The sequence below is a fragment of the Chrysemys picta genome, chromosome 3, assembly GCF_011386835.1.
Source record: "Chrysemys picta bellii isolate R12L10 chromosome 3, ASM1138683v2, whole genome shotgun sequence".
NCBI lineage: Eukaryota > Metazoa > Chordata > Testudines > Emydidae > Chrysemys > Chrysemys picta.
The window spans coordinates 114,174,572-114,190,859 of NC_088793.1; the positions used below are offsets into that span (position 1 = coordinate 114,174,572).

At 42.2% G+C, this 16,288-nt stretch overlaps 1 protein-coding gene across 7 annotated transcripts in view; it reads left to right on the forward strand.

Moving 5' to 3' along the window:
- The window catches only part of PLEKHG1 (pleckstrin homology and RhoGEF domain containing G1), a 216,714-nt gene extending 209,985 nt beyond the window's left edge, over positions 1–6,729 (forward strand). For all 7 annotated transcript variants that reach the window (XM_065588802.1, XM_005280454.5, XM_065588803.1 and 4 more), the window contains one exon: positions 770–6,729. In XM_065588802.1, coding sequence (XP_065444874.1) covers positions 770–1,875 — 1,106 coding nt within the window. In that variant the 3' untranslated portion in view covers positions 1,876–6,729. The remainder of the gene's footprint in view (positions 1–769) is intronic.
- Positions 6,730–16,288: the final 9,559 nt, after the last annotated feature.

Sequence of the window (16,288 nt, forward strand, 5' to 3'; positions counted from 1 at the left end):
AGTCATTTAATTTATTTATTAAAAGTTCTCAAACTGTGGTCCATGGAGCACTTGCTGGTGGTCTGCAGAGGGCTGACTAGGCACATGGTACTGGCTCTTCCTCTCCTTTCCCCAGCTGCTCAGTCACGTTGAAATACAGCTAAAAATAGATCACTTTCCTAACGTTACTTTTCCATGTATGGACTTGCAGCCAGAGGGCTGGGATGAAAGGTGATCCATATGACTACAAATGAAAGGGGAGGTATCCCTGCCACACTGCGTGGTTTTAAGACTGAGAATGTCTGAACTATCAAAATCAGTAGATCGAAGGAAATATATATGTGAAATTGTTTTCTTTTAAGAAGAAATAAATACTCCAGCAACTTTGAAATGGTGAACTAAAAAAGAGAACCAAACTGCTTGATATTTAGCAGTAGCAATGCTTTTAACAGTTACATAATTTATCTTTTCATAACTACAGATCATATTGATGCTGGCATCTTATTCCCAGAATGTATGGTGCATGGTTGTTCACTGTTTTGTCACAAAACATTTCACGCTTGTCAGTTTCATGTTTTAGTATAATGAATGACTGTGTACATGTCACTGATCTGAAATGTTGGAGTCTAGAATTGCATTGTTTTGTGGACTGTAAGGCTGAAAAATGTTGATGTTTACAATGGTCAAAGACAAAGATTTAAGAGTTAGTTTGTCTGAAACTTTAATTTTCATATAACTTGTGTTTTACACTGTTGTTAATTTTGACTAGTTAAATATTTCTCTTCTCCAGGTGCCAGAATTGCTGAATATTCCCAGCTTTATGACCAGATTGTTTTTAGAGAGACTTCACCCAAAATACAAAAGGATACATGGGCCACTCCTCAGAAACCATCAGCCTTAAGGTATTCATCCCCAGTGTCAATATCTCCTTCTCATTCTCAGTTAGCTAGTGAACGCTTAAGGGCAGAGGACTGGCTTTTGCATTCTACCTACAGTAATGGAGAACTAGCTGATTTCTCTCCCTGGCCCGAAGTCCACGATCTGAAGTCAAAGAGCTCCTCTGTAGAGAGCAGTACAAAAAGCAATTCAAAACAATTGCCATCAGCTTGCTCAGTGCCTTCTCTTCAGATTTCTACACATCTGCATGTCCCAGCACAAAGGTGGAGTGCTATTATTAGTCAGCCTAACAAAGAGAATTTACACCAAGATCACATTTATAACTCACTAGGAAAGAAAGCAAATCATACAAAATCACAAGCGTACAGCAGGTCACAGTCCTCTTCCTCAATTGTGGTCAACCGGTCTGAGGAATCACTAACTTACCTAAATGAAATGGACAAGAAACAGCTGTACTCAAATAGAAACTTTAGATCTGACAGCCAGGAGTCTGTGCCAAATGCTGCTTCAGGATTCACAGTATGTGATGTGATGAAGCAGTTCCCTGAAAACTGTTCAGAGATGATTCTTCAAGACTCTCAAAAAGTTCTGAGAGTGAACAAGAACTTGCCACTAAATGCACAAATAGCTACGCAGAACTATTTTTCTAATTTCAAAGATACTGCAGAAGGAGAAGAGGATGATGACGACTATGTTGAAATAAAGTCTGAAGATGAGGGGTCTGACTTAGAGACTTCCCAGAACCAAACAAAGAAATCAGACCCAAAGATAAACAATGTAGACTCTGCTTCTTCTGAGACTCTCTGTAGCAAAAGCATGTCTTGTACTCCTGCAAAACCAGTGAATAGCAAACTTGCCCTTACCCCGTACCTGACTGCATACAATGATTCAGATAAACTGAATGACTACCTGTGGAGTGTTCCATCTCCTAATCAGCAGAATATTGTCCAGTCTTTAAGGGAGAAGTTTCAGTGTCTTAGCTCAAGTAGTTTTGCTTGACACTTCCAATAATTTCTAATTGTACTGCCTTAACATGTCAGAGTATACATTAGTACAACCAATACTGGCATCCTGTATTTTAATAATGTGTAGACATCAAGCACTGAATCACAGTAATATTAGGAAATGTAGATGTGCAATGTACTTTTTTTACAGTACAGAAAGTTAAAGTAGCCAGGTGTGCACTGTCTGGGATTAAGATCTACTTGTATCTTTATAATGCAGACTGATTTCTCCTAATCTGTCTCATTTAACTTTGCATATATTTTACATCTCCCTTCTTTCTCTTGTCTCTCCATGTGGAAATCTTAGTATTCACTGTTGGAAGGTAGCCAGTGCTGAGTCCAAAAATGCATGTACAATTACTGTAATTGCACATGTGAGTGCTCATTTGAGCATCTAGCCATCTGACTATGCAAATACCAGATTTCTGGGCACACTTGGGGGAATTGCACCAACAAACTCGGTGTGCAGTTGCACATACATTTTTGCACATGATCTTTTGAAAATCAGGCTCCAGGTCTGTGGGACCAATGCATAAAACACAATATATACGACTACTATAGAAAATAGAATTATTACATTTTAAATAAATTTGCTTGTGAATGGTGCCAGATTGATAACCCTGGTGTCTAAAGACATTATCCTTACTATCGCTCCATAACAGCTAAAGCACAGGCAATGGCATTTTCCCCTGTACCAGCCTGGCATAGTGCCTCAGTCCTGTTTTGGAGCTTATTAGCTTTAGGAAATGAGAGGGTAATTCAGTTTCTAGGCCAATTCAATGTTTGGGCTTGTGGAGACTGCAAATGCCTATTGTCATTGTGGTGTTTATAACATGGACACCTTTCTATTAAGAACAAGACCATCAGTAGCAGATAAATGTAAGTTGTAGGTGAAAGCTCTTGGCTTTTCTAGTATTTGTAAGATGGCGGGTTCCTTTGGCTACATTTATAGGTCTCGTCATTCAATACCAAATGCTCACGATGGGGCTTCTTGCAATCTGATCCTCTCTTAGTTCTGAACATACTGTAGTTCTCAAAATGTCCATTGTCAACCTAATTTAATGTAAAAGATAAAAAGGGTCGTGCTATCTACATTAGAAATGAGGTATCATCTTCATACACTTTCATTATTACCAATAGTGTGTGGCTGCTAAGAAGACTTTTTTTAAAGACCCTCTGAAATAGTGTATTTTTCTTTGTCTGAGTAGTAACATTTCTGTCTTGAATATCAGAAAAGTTAAAGGAAGCAAAATATAATAGCAAATGTGTTTATATCAAAAGTCGTTAGCTCATATCATCTTAAGGCAAGAAATACCTTAAGGTTGAGTTGACATTGACTTTGAGGGCCTAATTCAACTCTCATTAAAGTCATAATCCTCAATTTTTGACAACATTACTTTTTGGTTAGCAGCCATCTGTGAACAAACAGGAGAATAAGTCACGTAAGACCAAAGTTCCTGTTACATACATATAAATAAAAGGAGTTGGAAGAAAAATTGAGAGGGCATGATGCATTGGCAATTATTTTCCTAAAGAGAAACTTTAGTGAAAAGTTTGAAAGACTATCAGTTTCTCTGTCAGGGAAGAATATGTAGAAAGATCTCTTTCTCTCTCTCACTTTCTCTCTCTTTTAAGTCAGTAAGAGAGACCTGACTTAAAAATATTCTCCGATACCCTTTGTTGGTCCAGGTTTTCACTACCTTTAGAAATAAAATGACCTATACAGTGATGTTCATTTGTCATACAGACCAAAATGGAATATCTGGGATTAAATAGGGGATGAGGATGGCATCTTTACCTCTTATAAACATAATTCTCAATGTTTGATCTAATTCCAAAATGGTGTGTGGTGTGATTTTCCCAAATCTCATTATTCATTCCTAGCTTTTCTTCCATGCCAGCAGGACAGATAATGAATGTCATCTTGTACAATTTCAGAGAACAGTCACTCCTCCCTTCACACAAAATAGGTTTTTTCCTCTCTTAATCTCCTCTCTTCTGTTCCTGGCAAGATTTATCCCATTTCCCTCTCTTTCTGGTCACATAAATCATGCAATGCTTTTATTTTTAAAGCGTCTAAAAATGCTAATGAACCATTCCTGTTCAATTGGCGTACCTGAAAACCCTGGAGATGGCACTTTTTAAAAAGTATTAATCCTCACTAGCTAGAAAAGGAGACCAGCCTGACTTTAGCCATTAGGAATCAAATTGAGCTTCCCAGAGAGGAAAAAAATACCAGTGGAAGTACAAACATTTAAAAATCTGCCCACAATTTTGAGGTGCTGCTGATGGGAAAGCACAAACTACTTTTATGTTACTTTATCAGATTCTCTTCAGGGCCTATGCAGGGGAAAGTTAGTGTAGACATTAGCTCAGAGCCCCCAGCAATGACAAGGCTGCTATGGAGGTGTGGTAGTGTGCAAGACATCTACAACCTCTAGAGTTGCCGCCTCTGAGATGCAGAAAAACTGGCCACTGCCCCCACCAGCCTGATCCCCCACCTCTTTACCTTTCAGATACCCTCCCTGCACCCCACCTGTGGCCTGCCCCATCCTGTCTGGCTGGGAAGGAAGGTGGCTCTGGGCCCTGGTCAAATCCATATGCAGGTGGGGAAGGTGGCCCCACAATAACAAACCCACTTGTCCCCTTTCTCCTATCTAGATGGAGGCTAGAGAGTCTGGTTGACCCAGAGCATGCCAAGAAGAAGGGGAAGGGAGCTAAGTCCTCCAAGGCAGGCCCAGGTCTTAAAGGGAGAGGCCTATGGGAAGTCTCTGCTGAGTATTTCCTCCCCCCTTATCCTCAGGGTGGGGGAGCAGCCCATTAAATCATTTCACTGGCAAGGCTTGTTAAAAACCGGCCAGGTGGCAACCCTAACTCCCATGTGCTGGGGTCTGCAGGAAATTTGCTCAGCCCCAAAATAGGTGATGCTGGCAGAGTAAAGGGGCTTGACCAGGGCGACTGGGGGATGTGTTAATTAACACATACTTGCTGCAGGTCTGGCTTGTAGGGTGGTCCTTTAATACCTCTGACTGAACTTCAAGCTGCCCTTCCTGATGGGGTGAATCTCCTATATAAGAAGTGTGACCCTTGCTGGCGCACTTCCTGAATGAGCAAGAGGTGAATCTGCTCATTGTGTTTAGAAACAATGGTTCAAAAACAACACAGCTTTCTTTTCGATTCAGAATACATTCCATTCTTTTGCAAATGATACATATTATACTGGCTTCTGTTTAGCTCCCTTTATTTTCTTTGTTGCACAGCTTTGGATTCTATTACTTGAAAACATTGTACTTAAAAGAAAGCCTAAATGTGTGTATTTTACAGCCATGGATATATCTTGTAAATCTGTTTTTGTGGTGCTTTAAATTTTTCAGAAGAAGTAGATGAAGTGATACAAAGTTAAATGTATTGTACTAAGCATGGTCTTATTAATGTTCTGTTTCCACTAATAATGCATTACTTCCCTCAATTACAAAGCACAGTAGTCCACCTAATTATTTTAGAATTGTCAACTATTACTGTATAGGTTATTCTGAGATGCATCTGAAGTTGCCAGGGTATATACAATGACTTCTGTTTTGCTGAGATGCAGATTTCAGGAGTTGCCTGTTGATTATGCTGAACTGTCTACTACACAAGTCTTTGCATTGCTAAGGAATTTGTACTTCGGAGGTTTATTTGATCATTGTACCACAAGTTCCACTTTTGTTATACACAGTCATTTTTGTTATAGTGGATGTTCAAACAGTTTTGGAACCTGCATTTAATGAAACACAGTTGAGGAATAATGTTGTACATATTTAAGATACTGAAATTTAGTAATGCAGATATTTATTTAATATAGCTTGTAAAGTAATGTAAATATGAATAGAAATTAACATTTGTGTGTTAACTATAGCATATCTAGATTTGTCTAAACTACTAGGAATTCTGTTTAAAACTCAGAAGTTAATGAAATCTCATGTAGTCAATGGAACAAAACGGAGGGGAGTTATAACAATGTGTAACTGTTTCCAGGGATCAATTTCATATGATTTTTAATTTTGGGTACTTTAAATTATTTTAGTTTGCTATTGGCAGATAGGCAGCTGAAATTGACTAAAGGCTAAGAACTGGAAACATTTTTGTTGTTAAAAAAGATTAACAGCTTTCAGCTCTTCCATGAATAAATGAGATCTGAAAAGATAGAAAAATATTTCCTAGGCTCTACTGGTAGGAAGTTTGAGTTGTGTTGGCAGCTCCTGTTACAGTTTACAAATAAATAAAATAAAATGCCCAGTAACAGGAATAAGGAAAGTCAATATCAACTGCAAAATGTCGATCCATTAGGATTAAGTGCAGTATAATTGTTTTTATGGTGATTTCCACCCAAAAAACAAAGACATAGAAATAATGTCAAGAAAAATCCATATTGATTTAATTCAATACTTATTTGTTAAATGCATGGAGTTGGAGATACTGTACATATCTCTGCAGAAAAACATTTTTCTGCATATTTTCTCACTGTATTAGACTTCACTCCACCAGACTCAATTAGCTTGGTGCGAGCTTTCTTTGATGGGGGGGGGGGAGAAGAAGGGGTGAGGAATTAAGAAGAACAAGTTGTCTCACAGCAAAGGTTAAAAAGTTCATTTTCTGAACAGAACAAAGCTGATGTGAGATTGTCAGAATGTGAATTATCTGCAGCCTCAGGGCAACAAAAATGTGAATGGAATAAACATAGCAACAATTCTATAATACAGATGGTAAAAATTGATGGTTTTGTAGCATTTGTCTCCTTCTGTTGTTGCTGTCCCATAGATGGTTTCCTCCTCCCTTTGGCAATAAACCCATCTTTTTTTAAAGCAAATTTGTTTGAAAGAGAATTTATTTTAATCCTGTAATATTGCTGGTAAAACTCTCATGTTTCTGTATTGTTTAAGCCTCTGTATTTGTTGGTAGTTCCTGCACTATGCTACCAGACAAAGAGTTGAAAAATGAAGTTACTTGTTTCAGGTTTAACTGTATAGTTCTTAATTTCTGCATATATATATATATATATATATATGTGTGTGTGTGTGTGTAATATTTTGTTCTGTGGATAAGAGATGGAACTTATATTGCACTTTTTAATTACTTGTTTTGTAAAGAATATGTAAAAATATATGTACATGTAGGAAACTTCTTAAGATAAGCTTTTCACCATTTTGTTGTGCTTAAAAGCTGAGTTTAAAGCATGCCAAAACTAAGAAAAGCATGTAAGTATGTACTGCTTAGGAAAAAAAAAAGCAATAAATGCTAAATTTCTTTTCAAAAATCAAGCTGTCTGCAAAACAGCAGTGTTTAAATGAACTGTTTATAGGACAATACTATCTTGTAACAGGACTCCATCCTTCAGTATATGTATAGCCACTGACTTCTCTGCCTGTATATTACCTTCATCCCAAAATGCTGTGGAGATTGGCCAGAACTAGAACCTTGAATATAACACCTTCAGATATTGGGAGTATGGGTGAATTTGAATCCGTGGATCTAAAATCTGTGTCTCTGTTCTAATTCCAGTTTTGATGCAAAACCACAAAGGGTCTATTTTCTACTTTAAATCCAGCCAAATACTTGCAAGAACAGTTCATCAGACTTTACCAATCGAATCAAAAAACAAAATGTACTTCATGTCGTGTTCTGTCACACAGAGGTTGATGAACTTGCTACAGCTTTGGCAAAGAGAGATGGGTCCTTTAACTCAGAGTATATCTATACTTATAGCAGCGTGTAGAGTACATACACAGCACACACGTCTACCATGGATATAAATAGCATTGTAGATGGTGAGACACTGCTTAGGCAAGTAGAGTAATGACATGCCAGAATCTTAGGATACATACTGTACACGTCTCTCTACATGCCCAAGCAATGCCTCTCATGTCTATGCCACTATTTTTAACACTGTAGTTTCCTACTGCCTCCCCACTGTAGAGAGAGGTTCTGGCAGGGGAAAGCAGCAAGGAGAGGCTCCTCACTGCTGGAGCTTTTCCTTGACATAGGAAGTTGCTGGAGTCTTTCTCTGCCACAGGGAAAGACTCCAGCAGCTCCCCCTACCAGAGTATTTCCCCACTGCTTCACCTGTTCTGGAGCCTTCCACAGAAATATGGACGCAGCCGGCTTTTCACTACAGTGGGTGTAGCTACACACATGCTGCATGCCACTGCCAGTGTAGGCAAGGCCTCAGGCAATAGTGTCTCATGGTTTTAGAGTCAGAGGTCCAGGACTCTGTCTCTACTGCTGACACTTTATTACACTGGTCTGGCTTTAGACTAGAACTCAAACCCTGTTTTAAACCTAATTGTGATCTGAACATCTTCTCCTTGGCCCATCTGATTTATTAAGGTTTGCTCATCCCAGCAATTGGAGAACTCAGGTAAATGTTGTGAAGAGCAGTGGTTGAAGAAAATTTTTCATGTCCGTAACCCAACAGAACTAGGAATGAGGGGTTTGAGGTGTGGGAGGGGCTCAGGGCAGGGGCAGAGGGTTGGCATGTGGGGCTGAGGGCTGTGGGGTAGGGCCAGGAATGAGGGGTTCAGGGTGTGGGAGGGGGCTCTGGGCTGGGGCAGAGGGTTGGGGTGTGGGAGGGGGTCAGGGCTCTGGGCTAGGGATGGGGAAGAGGGGTTTGGGGTGCAGGAATGGGCTCTGGGTTGGTGGGTGCTCAGGGCTGGGGCAGGGGATTGGGGCGGAGCTTACCTTGGGCAACTCCTGGTCAGTGGCGCAGCAGGAGTGCTAAGGCAGGCTTCCTGCTTGTCCTGGCACCGTGGACCGCCCTGCGCCCCGGAGGCAGCTCTTGCCCGCTGGCACCCCCTTCCCCCAGCTCCCATTGTCCGGTTTCCGGCTAATGGGAGTGCGGAGCTGGTGCTTGGGGTGGGGGCAGCACCCGGAGCTCTGTGCCCCGGCCTCCCCACCCCCCGCCTAGGAGCCAGACCTGCTGCTGGCCGCTTCCGGGGCACAATGCGGTGTCAGAACCGGTAGGGACTAGCCTGCCTTAGCCAGGCAGCACTACAACGGGATTTTTAAAGGCCTGCTCGGCGGTGCTGACCAGAGCCGCCACCACCACAACCCAGTGCCTTACAGTCCGTGACCCAGTACTGGGTCATGACCCACAGTTTGAAAACCACTAGTGTAGAGGAAACAGTTGATTTGACCTGACCTCCCCCAACTAGTAAAGTAGAAAGGAGAATAGGATACTTATATTTATACTGGTATTTATTGTAACATCCTAAAATAATAATGATCCTATAAAAATTACACCAAATGTTTCCTTTCTTACAAATGTCAAATGTCACCAGCTAGAATGCAGCATAAAGGCTACCACTAATAAAATAAAAATGGAAGGACATTTGAAAAATGGCATTGTAAAAACAAGAAATGGCAACATGTTTGAAAACATTCAACCATCACCACAGCGGAAATAGTAATGGAATAAATTGATAAAGGGCGAGGCGGACGAATGGCCTCTTCAGTTACTACTCATCACTGCATGGTCTGGGTTGGAACCTTAAGTGTTCTTGGCTGTTCTGAAGAACAATATTTTAGCTGTAAATAGTTCATAGTTTTAGAAGCTTTAATAACATACAGATTTAGAAGTGTTGATGGTTTTAGAATTATATTAGGCTATGGGAGTACCCCCACACCGCACCCCTGTACCCCATTCAGGTAGCAGACTATGCCCAGAGCTCTGATCTTCAAATTCTGTGCCTTCTCCCTGCGATCCTTCTCAGCAACACTATCTCTATTGCCTGGGAGAGGCTCATGTTGAGGCTTGGTGCAGTATTTGTCAGTCCTTCCCTAGATGTACCCGAGAAGGACAGACACGTCACCTATGTAAATACCTCATACAGATGGCCATGAGCCCCCAATTGGACCCAGGCTGGGGAACCTCCCCGTACATCAGCATAAATCAGCAAGGTGTGTGCCTCCTGCTGCAAAGTCCAACTCCAGTGCTGGAAGATCTACCCCCAGGCCGTGGAGTAGCCAGGATCTAAGAGCAGGGGGAGCAAACATAAAAAAGGCTCCTCCTCCGGCCACGGCTGCCAGCCGCGCTGCGGGCTGCCGCACTGCGCTTCCCCCGCCCCTCCCCCCCGCCTCCTCCCTGGCCCATTGGTTGCAGGCTGCCCTGCTACGCCCCCCTTCGCTCCTCCAGCCGCGGCTGCTGGCCGCCCTGCTACACCCACCCTGCTCCTGTGGCCGCGGCTGTGGGCCACCTTGCTGCGCCCCTCCCCCCCACTCCTCCAGCCGTGGCTGCTGGCCACGCTGTGCAGACCGCCATGCTGCGCATGTCCCCCACCCCCGCTCTGCCTCCTCTGGCCACGCCCACCGACCCCCATTGGCTGCTGGCCGCGCTGCGGGCCACCCTGTTGCGCCCCTCCCCCCCCCGTTCCTCCGGTCATGCCGCCCCCTCCCCATGGCTCCTCCGGCCGTGCTGCCCCACCCTTGCTTGCAGGAGTTCAGCGCCGGCCGGCAGGCGCACCACTTTTTGAAAATGTGCTGAGGGGAAGCAGCTGCTTCCCCTGCACCCTACTAGCTATGCTACTGCCCCCATGGTGGGCCCTCATCAGGAGATTAGAAAGCACTTCCATAAGCATGGAATTAAGACTTCCTCTAAATCCGTTCTGAAGATATCGAACATGCCTATCAGCAAACCCACTGGCTCGGCCCATGAGGACATTGTATGTCCTAAGTCCCATAAGCAAAACAAGAAGGTACAGAAACCTAGGGTTCCACTGGCTCCACACCAGGGACTTTTGATTCCTTTAACATTCCTGTGGTGGGAAGAACACCTCAGCAGCTCAACACTGTGGCATTTAATTTCAGAAAGGGGAACTATGCAAAAATGAGGAGGTTAGTTAAACAGAAATTAAAAAGCAGTGACTACAGTGAAATCCCTGCAAGCTGCATGGACACTTTTCAAAGACATCATAATAGAGGCCCAACTTAAACGTGTACCCCAAATTAAAAAACACAGTAAAAGAACTAAAAAAAGAGCCACCATGGCTTAACAACCATGTAAAAGAAGAAGAGTGAGATAAAAAGGCATCTTTTAAAAAGTGGAAGTCAAATCCTAGTGAAGTAAATAGAAAGGAGCATAAACACTGTCAAATTAAGTGTAAACATGTAATAAGAAAAGCCAAAAAGGAATTTGAAGAACAGCTAGCCAAAAACTCAAAAGGTAATAATAAAATGTTTTTTAAGTACATCGGAAGCAGGAAGCCTGCTAAACAACCAGTGGGGCCGCTGGACGATCGAGATACAAAAGGAGCACGTAAAGACGATAAAGACATTACGGAGAAACTAAATGAATTCTTTGCCTCAGTCTTCACAGCTGAGGAAGTTAGGGAAATTCCCAAACCTGAGCCGAACTTTGTAGCTGACAAATCTGAGGAATTGTCACAGATTGAAGTGTCATTAGTGAAGGTTTTGGAATTAATTGATAAATTTAATAGTAACAAGTCACCAGGACCAGATGGCATTCACACAAGAATTCTGAAAGAACTCAAATGTGAAATTGCGGAACTACTAACTATGGTTTGTAACCTGTCCTTTAAATCAGCTTCTGTACCCAATGGAAGATAGTTAACGTAACGCCAATATTTAAAAAGGGCTCTCTAGAGGCAATTACAGACCGGTAAGTCTAATGTCAGTACCATGCAAATTAGTTGAAACAATAGAAAGGAATAAAATTGTCAGACACATAGAAGAACATAAATTGTTGGGCAAAAGTCAACATGGCTTCTGTAAAGGGGAATTCTGTCTCACTAATTTATTAGAGTTCATTGAAGGGGTCAACAAACATGTGGACAAGGGGGATCCAGTGTACATGGTGTACTTAGATTTCCAGAAAGCCTTTGACAAGGCTCTTATGTAAATTAAGTTGTCAGGGGGTAAGAGGGAAGATCCTTTCATGGATTGAGAACTGGTTAAAAGACAGGGAACAAAGGGTGATAAGTATCAAACCACTTTATGGAGACAAAATTACAGCAATCTTGAATAGAAGGAATGACTGTTATAGAGCACCCTGTGAGAACAGTGAGGTGTGAATGTAAAAGTGTTAATAGCCTGTGGAAACACTGAAAGGGTCTAGTGTCAAAGATCTGTTCTACAGGTAATAAATGACTTTCCATTGCTCTCCCTGCCTATCTTAAGTCCCCGTTTGTCCCTTAAAATCCTGTTTTTTTCATTACAACCCATGTTCAATGGTCACATTGTTATTTCCGCTGAAATCCTGCTGCTCTACTCTAAAGGAAGTGTAGGGTACCAGTGCCAAACCTCACCTAAGATCCATAGCCGACACTTGGTTCCCTCTAAAATATTCCTGCTGAGCAAGTTCCTCTTAATTATCCTGCTTGGTTATGGGAAAACAGAACACCCCATTAAAATATGAAAGGCCTGGCCATCTCTGCTAGGCCTAAAGCCGATTTCTGCATACAGGTCTCTTGTGCCCCATAGCTTTCATATCAGTGTCATTCACTGTATTGCAAGACATCTGATGGACAAGTCCGAGGGTGTGTACCATCTAAACTAAAGTGGATCAGCAGACTCTGGGATCTGTTCTCGGCCTCTTGGTTGTTCTGAAGAGTGAGACCATAGCTGCTGGAACTAGGGGTACTGGGGGTGCCGCCGCACCACCTGGCTTGAAGTATCAGAGGGGTAGCCGTGTTAGTCTGAATCTGTAAAAAGCAACAGAGGGTCCTGTGGCACCTTAGAGACTAACAGAAGTACTGGGAGCATAAGCTTTCGTGGGTAAGAACCTCACTTCTTCAGATGCAAGTAATGGAAATCTCCAGAGGCAGGTATATATCAGTGTGGAGATAACGAGGTTAGTTCAATCAGGGAGGGTGAGGTGCTCTGCTAGCAGTTGAGGTGTGAACACCAAGGGAGGAGAAACTGTTTCTGTAGTTGGATAGCCATTCACAGTCTTTGTTTAATCCTGATCTGATGGTGTCAAATTTGCAAATGAACTGGAGCTCAGCAGTTTCTCTTTGGAGTCTGGTCCTGAAGTTTTTTTGCTGTAAGATGGCAACCTTTACATCTGCTATTGTGTGGCCAGGGAGGTTGAAGTGTTCTCCTACAGGTTTTTGTATATTGCCATTCCTGATATCTGACTTGTGTCCATTTATCCTCTTGCGTAGTGACTGTCCAGTTTGGCCAATGTACATAGCAGAGGGGCATTGCTGGCATATGATGGCATATATAACATTGGTGGACGTGCAGGTGAATGAGCCGGTGATGTTGTAGCTGATCTGGTTAGGTCCGGTGATGGTGTTGCTGGTGTAGATATGTGGGCAGAGTTGGCATCGAGGTTTGTTGCATGGGTTGGTTCCTGAGTGAGAGTTGTTATGGTGCGGTGCGTGGTTGCTGGTGAGAATATGCTTAAGGTTGGCAGGTTGTCTGTGGGCGAGGACTGGCCTGCCTCCCAAGGTCTGTGAAAGTGAGGGATCATTGTCCAGGATGGGTTGTAGATCACTGATGATGCGTTGGAGAGGTTTAAGCTGAGGACTGTAGGTGATGGCCAGTGGAGTTCTGTTGGTTTCTCTTCTGGGCCTGTCTTGTAGCAGGAGGCTTCTGGGTACACGTCTGGCTCTGTTGATTTGTTTCTTTATTTCCTTGTGTGGGTATCGTAGTTTTGAGAATGCTTGGTGAAGATCTTGTAGGTGTTGGTCTCTGTCTGAGGGGTTGGAGCAGATCTGCTCCAACCCCTCAGACAGAGACCAACACCTACAAGATCTTCACCAAGCATTCTCAAAACTACGATACCCACACAAGGAAATAAAGAAACAAATCAACAGAGCCAGACGTGTACCCAGAAGCCTCCTGCTACAAGACAGGCCCAGAAGAGAAACCAACAGAACTCCACTGGCCATCACCTACAGTCCTCAGCTTAAACCTCTCCAACGCATCATCAGTGATCTACAACCCATCCTGGACAATGATCCCTCACTTTCACAGACCTTGGGAGGCAGGCCAGTCCTCGCCCACAGACAACCTGCCAACCTTAAGCATATTCTCACCAGCAACCACGCACCGCACCATAACAACTCTCACTCAGGAACCAACCCATGCAACAAACCTCGATGCCAACTCTGCCCACATATCTACACCAGCAACACCATCACCGGACCTAACCAGATCAGCTACAACATCACCGGCTCATTCACCTGCACGTCCACCAATGTTATATATGCCATCATATGCCAGCAATGCCCCTCTGCTATGTACATTGGCCAAACTGGACAGTCACTACGCAAGAGGATAAATGGACACAAGTCAGATATCAGGAATGGCAATATACAAAAACCTGTAGGAGAACACTTCAACCTCCCTGGCCACACAATAGCAGATGTAAAGGTTGCCATCTTACAGCAAAAAAACTTCAGGACCAGACTCCAAAGAGAAACTGCTGAGCTCCAGTTCATTTGCAAATTTGACACCATCAGATCAGGATTAAACAAAGACTGTGAATGGCTATCCAACTACAGAAACAGTTTCTCCTCCCTTGGTGTTCACACCTCAACTGCTAGCAGAGCACCTCACCCTCCCTGATTGAACTAACCTCGTTATCTCCACACTGATATATACCTGCCTCTGGAGATTTCCATTACTTGCATCTGAAGAAGTGAGGTTCTTACCCACGAAAGCTTATGCTCCCAGTACTTCTGTTAGTCTCTAAGGTGCCACAGGACCCCCTGGCTTGAAGTGGTTTCCATCATATACAGGATTTAGTCTGGTTCAATGGCTCTCAGCACCCCTACTATACAAATTGTTCCACCACCCCTTGGTGAGGCAGAATGCTTTTAGGGTTGGAGAAGGTATAAAGAAGACTGGAGTATGTTCAAATAATTAAAGTGAATATAAGTGTGGTCTGTGGAGAACTAACCTGCAAACTGTCCTTGTTTCTAACTGAGAGAAATAGAAGGGAACATGAAACTAAAGTTGACAGTGACTAGCTGTTTTCCAAAAAGACAAAATACTTATTGCACTGAAGACAGTAATAATAGGCTACATTCTATATTTTTCTTGTATTACTTTTCCATGTAAGCAATTAATGTAGTTCACACAGAGATACTATGTTTGTGATCATGAATGGGAAGGGAAGCAGTATTCACAAGACACCATCTGTTTGTTAATATGTGAGCGGACACATTAAGAAACAAGGTGAGAGTTTAAATGATTATCTAAACCAGGGAGGGTTTAATCATAATCTTTATCCTTAGTTAGGTTGTTGTAGTGACTTTTTTTTTTAAATGAGTATTTGGGGTAAGGGCAGGTTATAGGTATAGTTTATAATTAGGCAAAGTTATTTTATTATTGATGGTGGGTAAGCATTAATCTTACTATAACACTTGCTCGTTGCACTTGGACTATTGTAAATTTTCATGTTGTAAAATCACTCTCAATTTTGGATGGAGTGGTGCTAATGAATATAGATAAAAGAAATATTTCAGATATTAAGACCAGGCACTGGTCAGGAAACAGGAATACTGTGCTTAATGCATACTTGTTCCCTGAGTTTCAGTAATGAAATCTATAGACGAGACTGCATGAGGCCCCACTTGTGTGCATGTTCCTACTAAATTTTCCAGTATTTACTCTGGCATTAACTCTGTGTATGCGTTAGTCGTACTTTATAGATATTGTACTGATTTTCATACAGACATAAAATATGTATGTGTATTTAACAGAAACAATTCAGAGATATGGTGTGTGTGTGTGTGTGTGTGTAAAATAAACACTCAGGATTTTTAGAAATGGAATGAGAAAAATAATGAATTTTGACAGGCATGTGTGTATTCATGTTGTAAAAGCTCCCATACACAGAACTGGTTTCCCTCTCCCTTTAAAATTGTAAATAAGATGAGGGGACTGGCTAGTTTAATATCTAGCCCCTTAAGACAGAACCTTAGCAATTGAAACTACAGTAATGTAATACTATAAAGTGTCATCCTGATCTTTATCAAACTGTGGCCCATTGACTAGATAGTGGTGGGTTAACACGACAGCCAGACATCATGATGCAGAGGTGGACAGGCAAACAGAAAATATTTCTGTCTGAATGCACCTGAGCATTGGAGGTTGATTGCTTACATTATACATTTATTTATAGCAGGTAGCAACATTTAGTTTTCAACACAAATTACAAATATGACCTTTGGTGAACATAGGCTATTAATATTATATTACATAGAGGTAAATGTGACTTTGCGTAGTCTAAGCTTGCTGTTCCATTGAAACAGGCACTAAACTGTTTTATGAAACTTTTTATCTTAAAGGAACAATGTCAACTTAAAATAGGGTCACCAGACAGTTAGTGCAAAAACATCAGGACAGGGTGTGGGGGGTAATAGGAGCCTATATAAGAAAAGGGCCCCAAAATTGGGACTGTC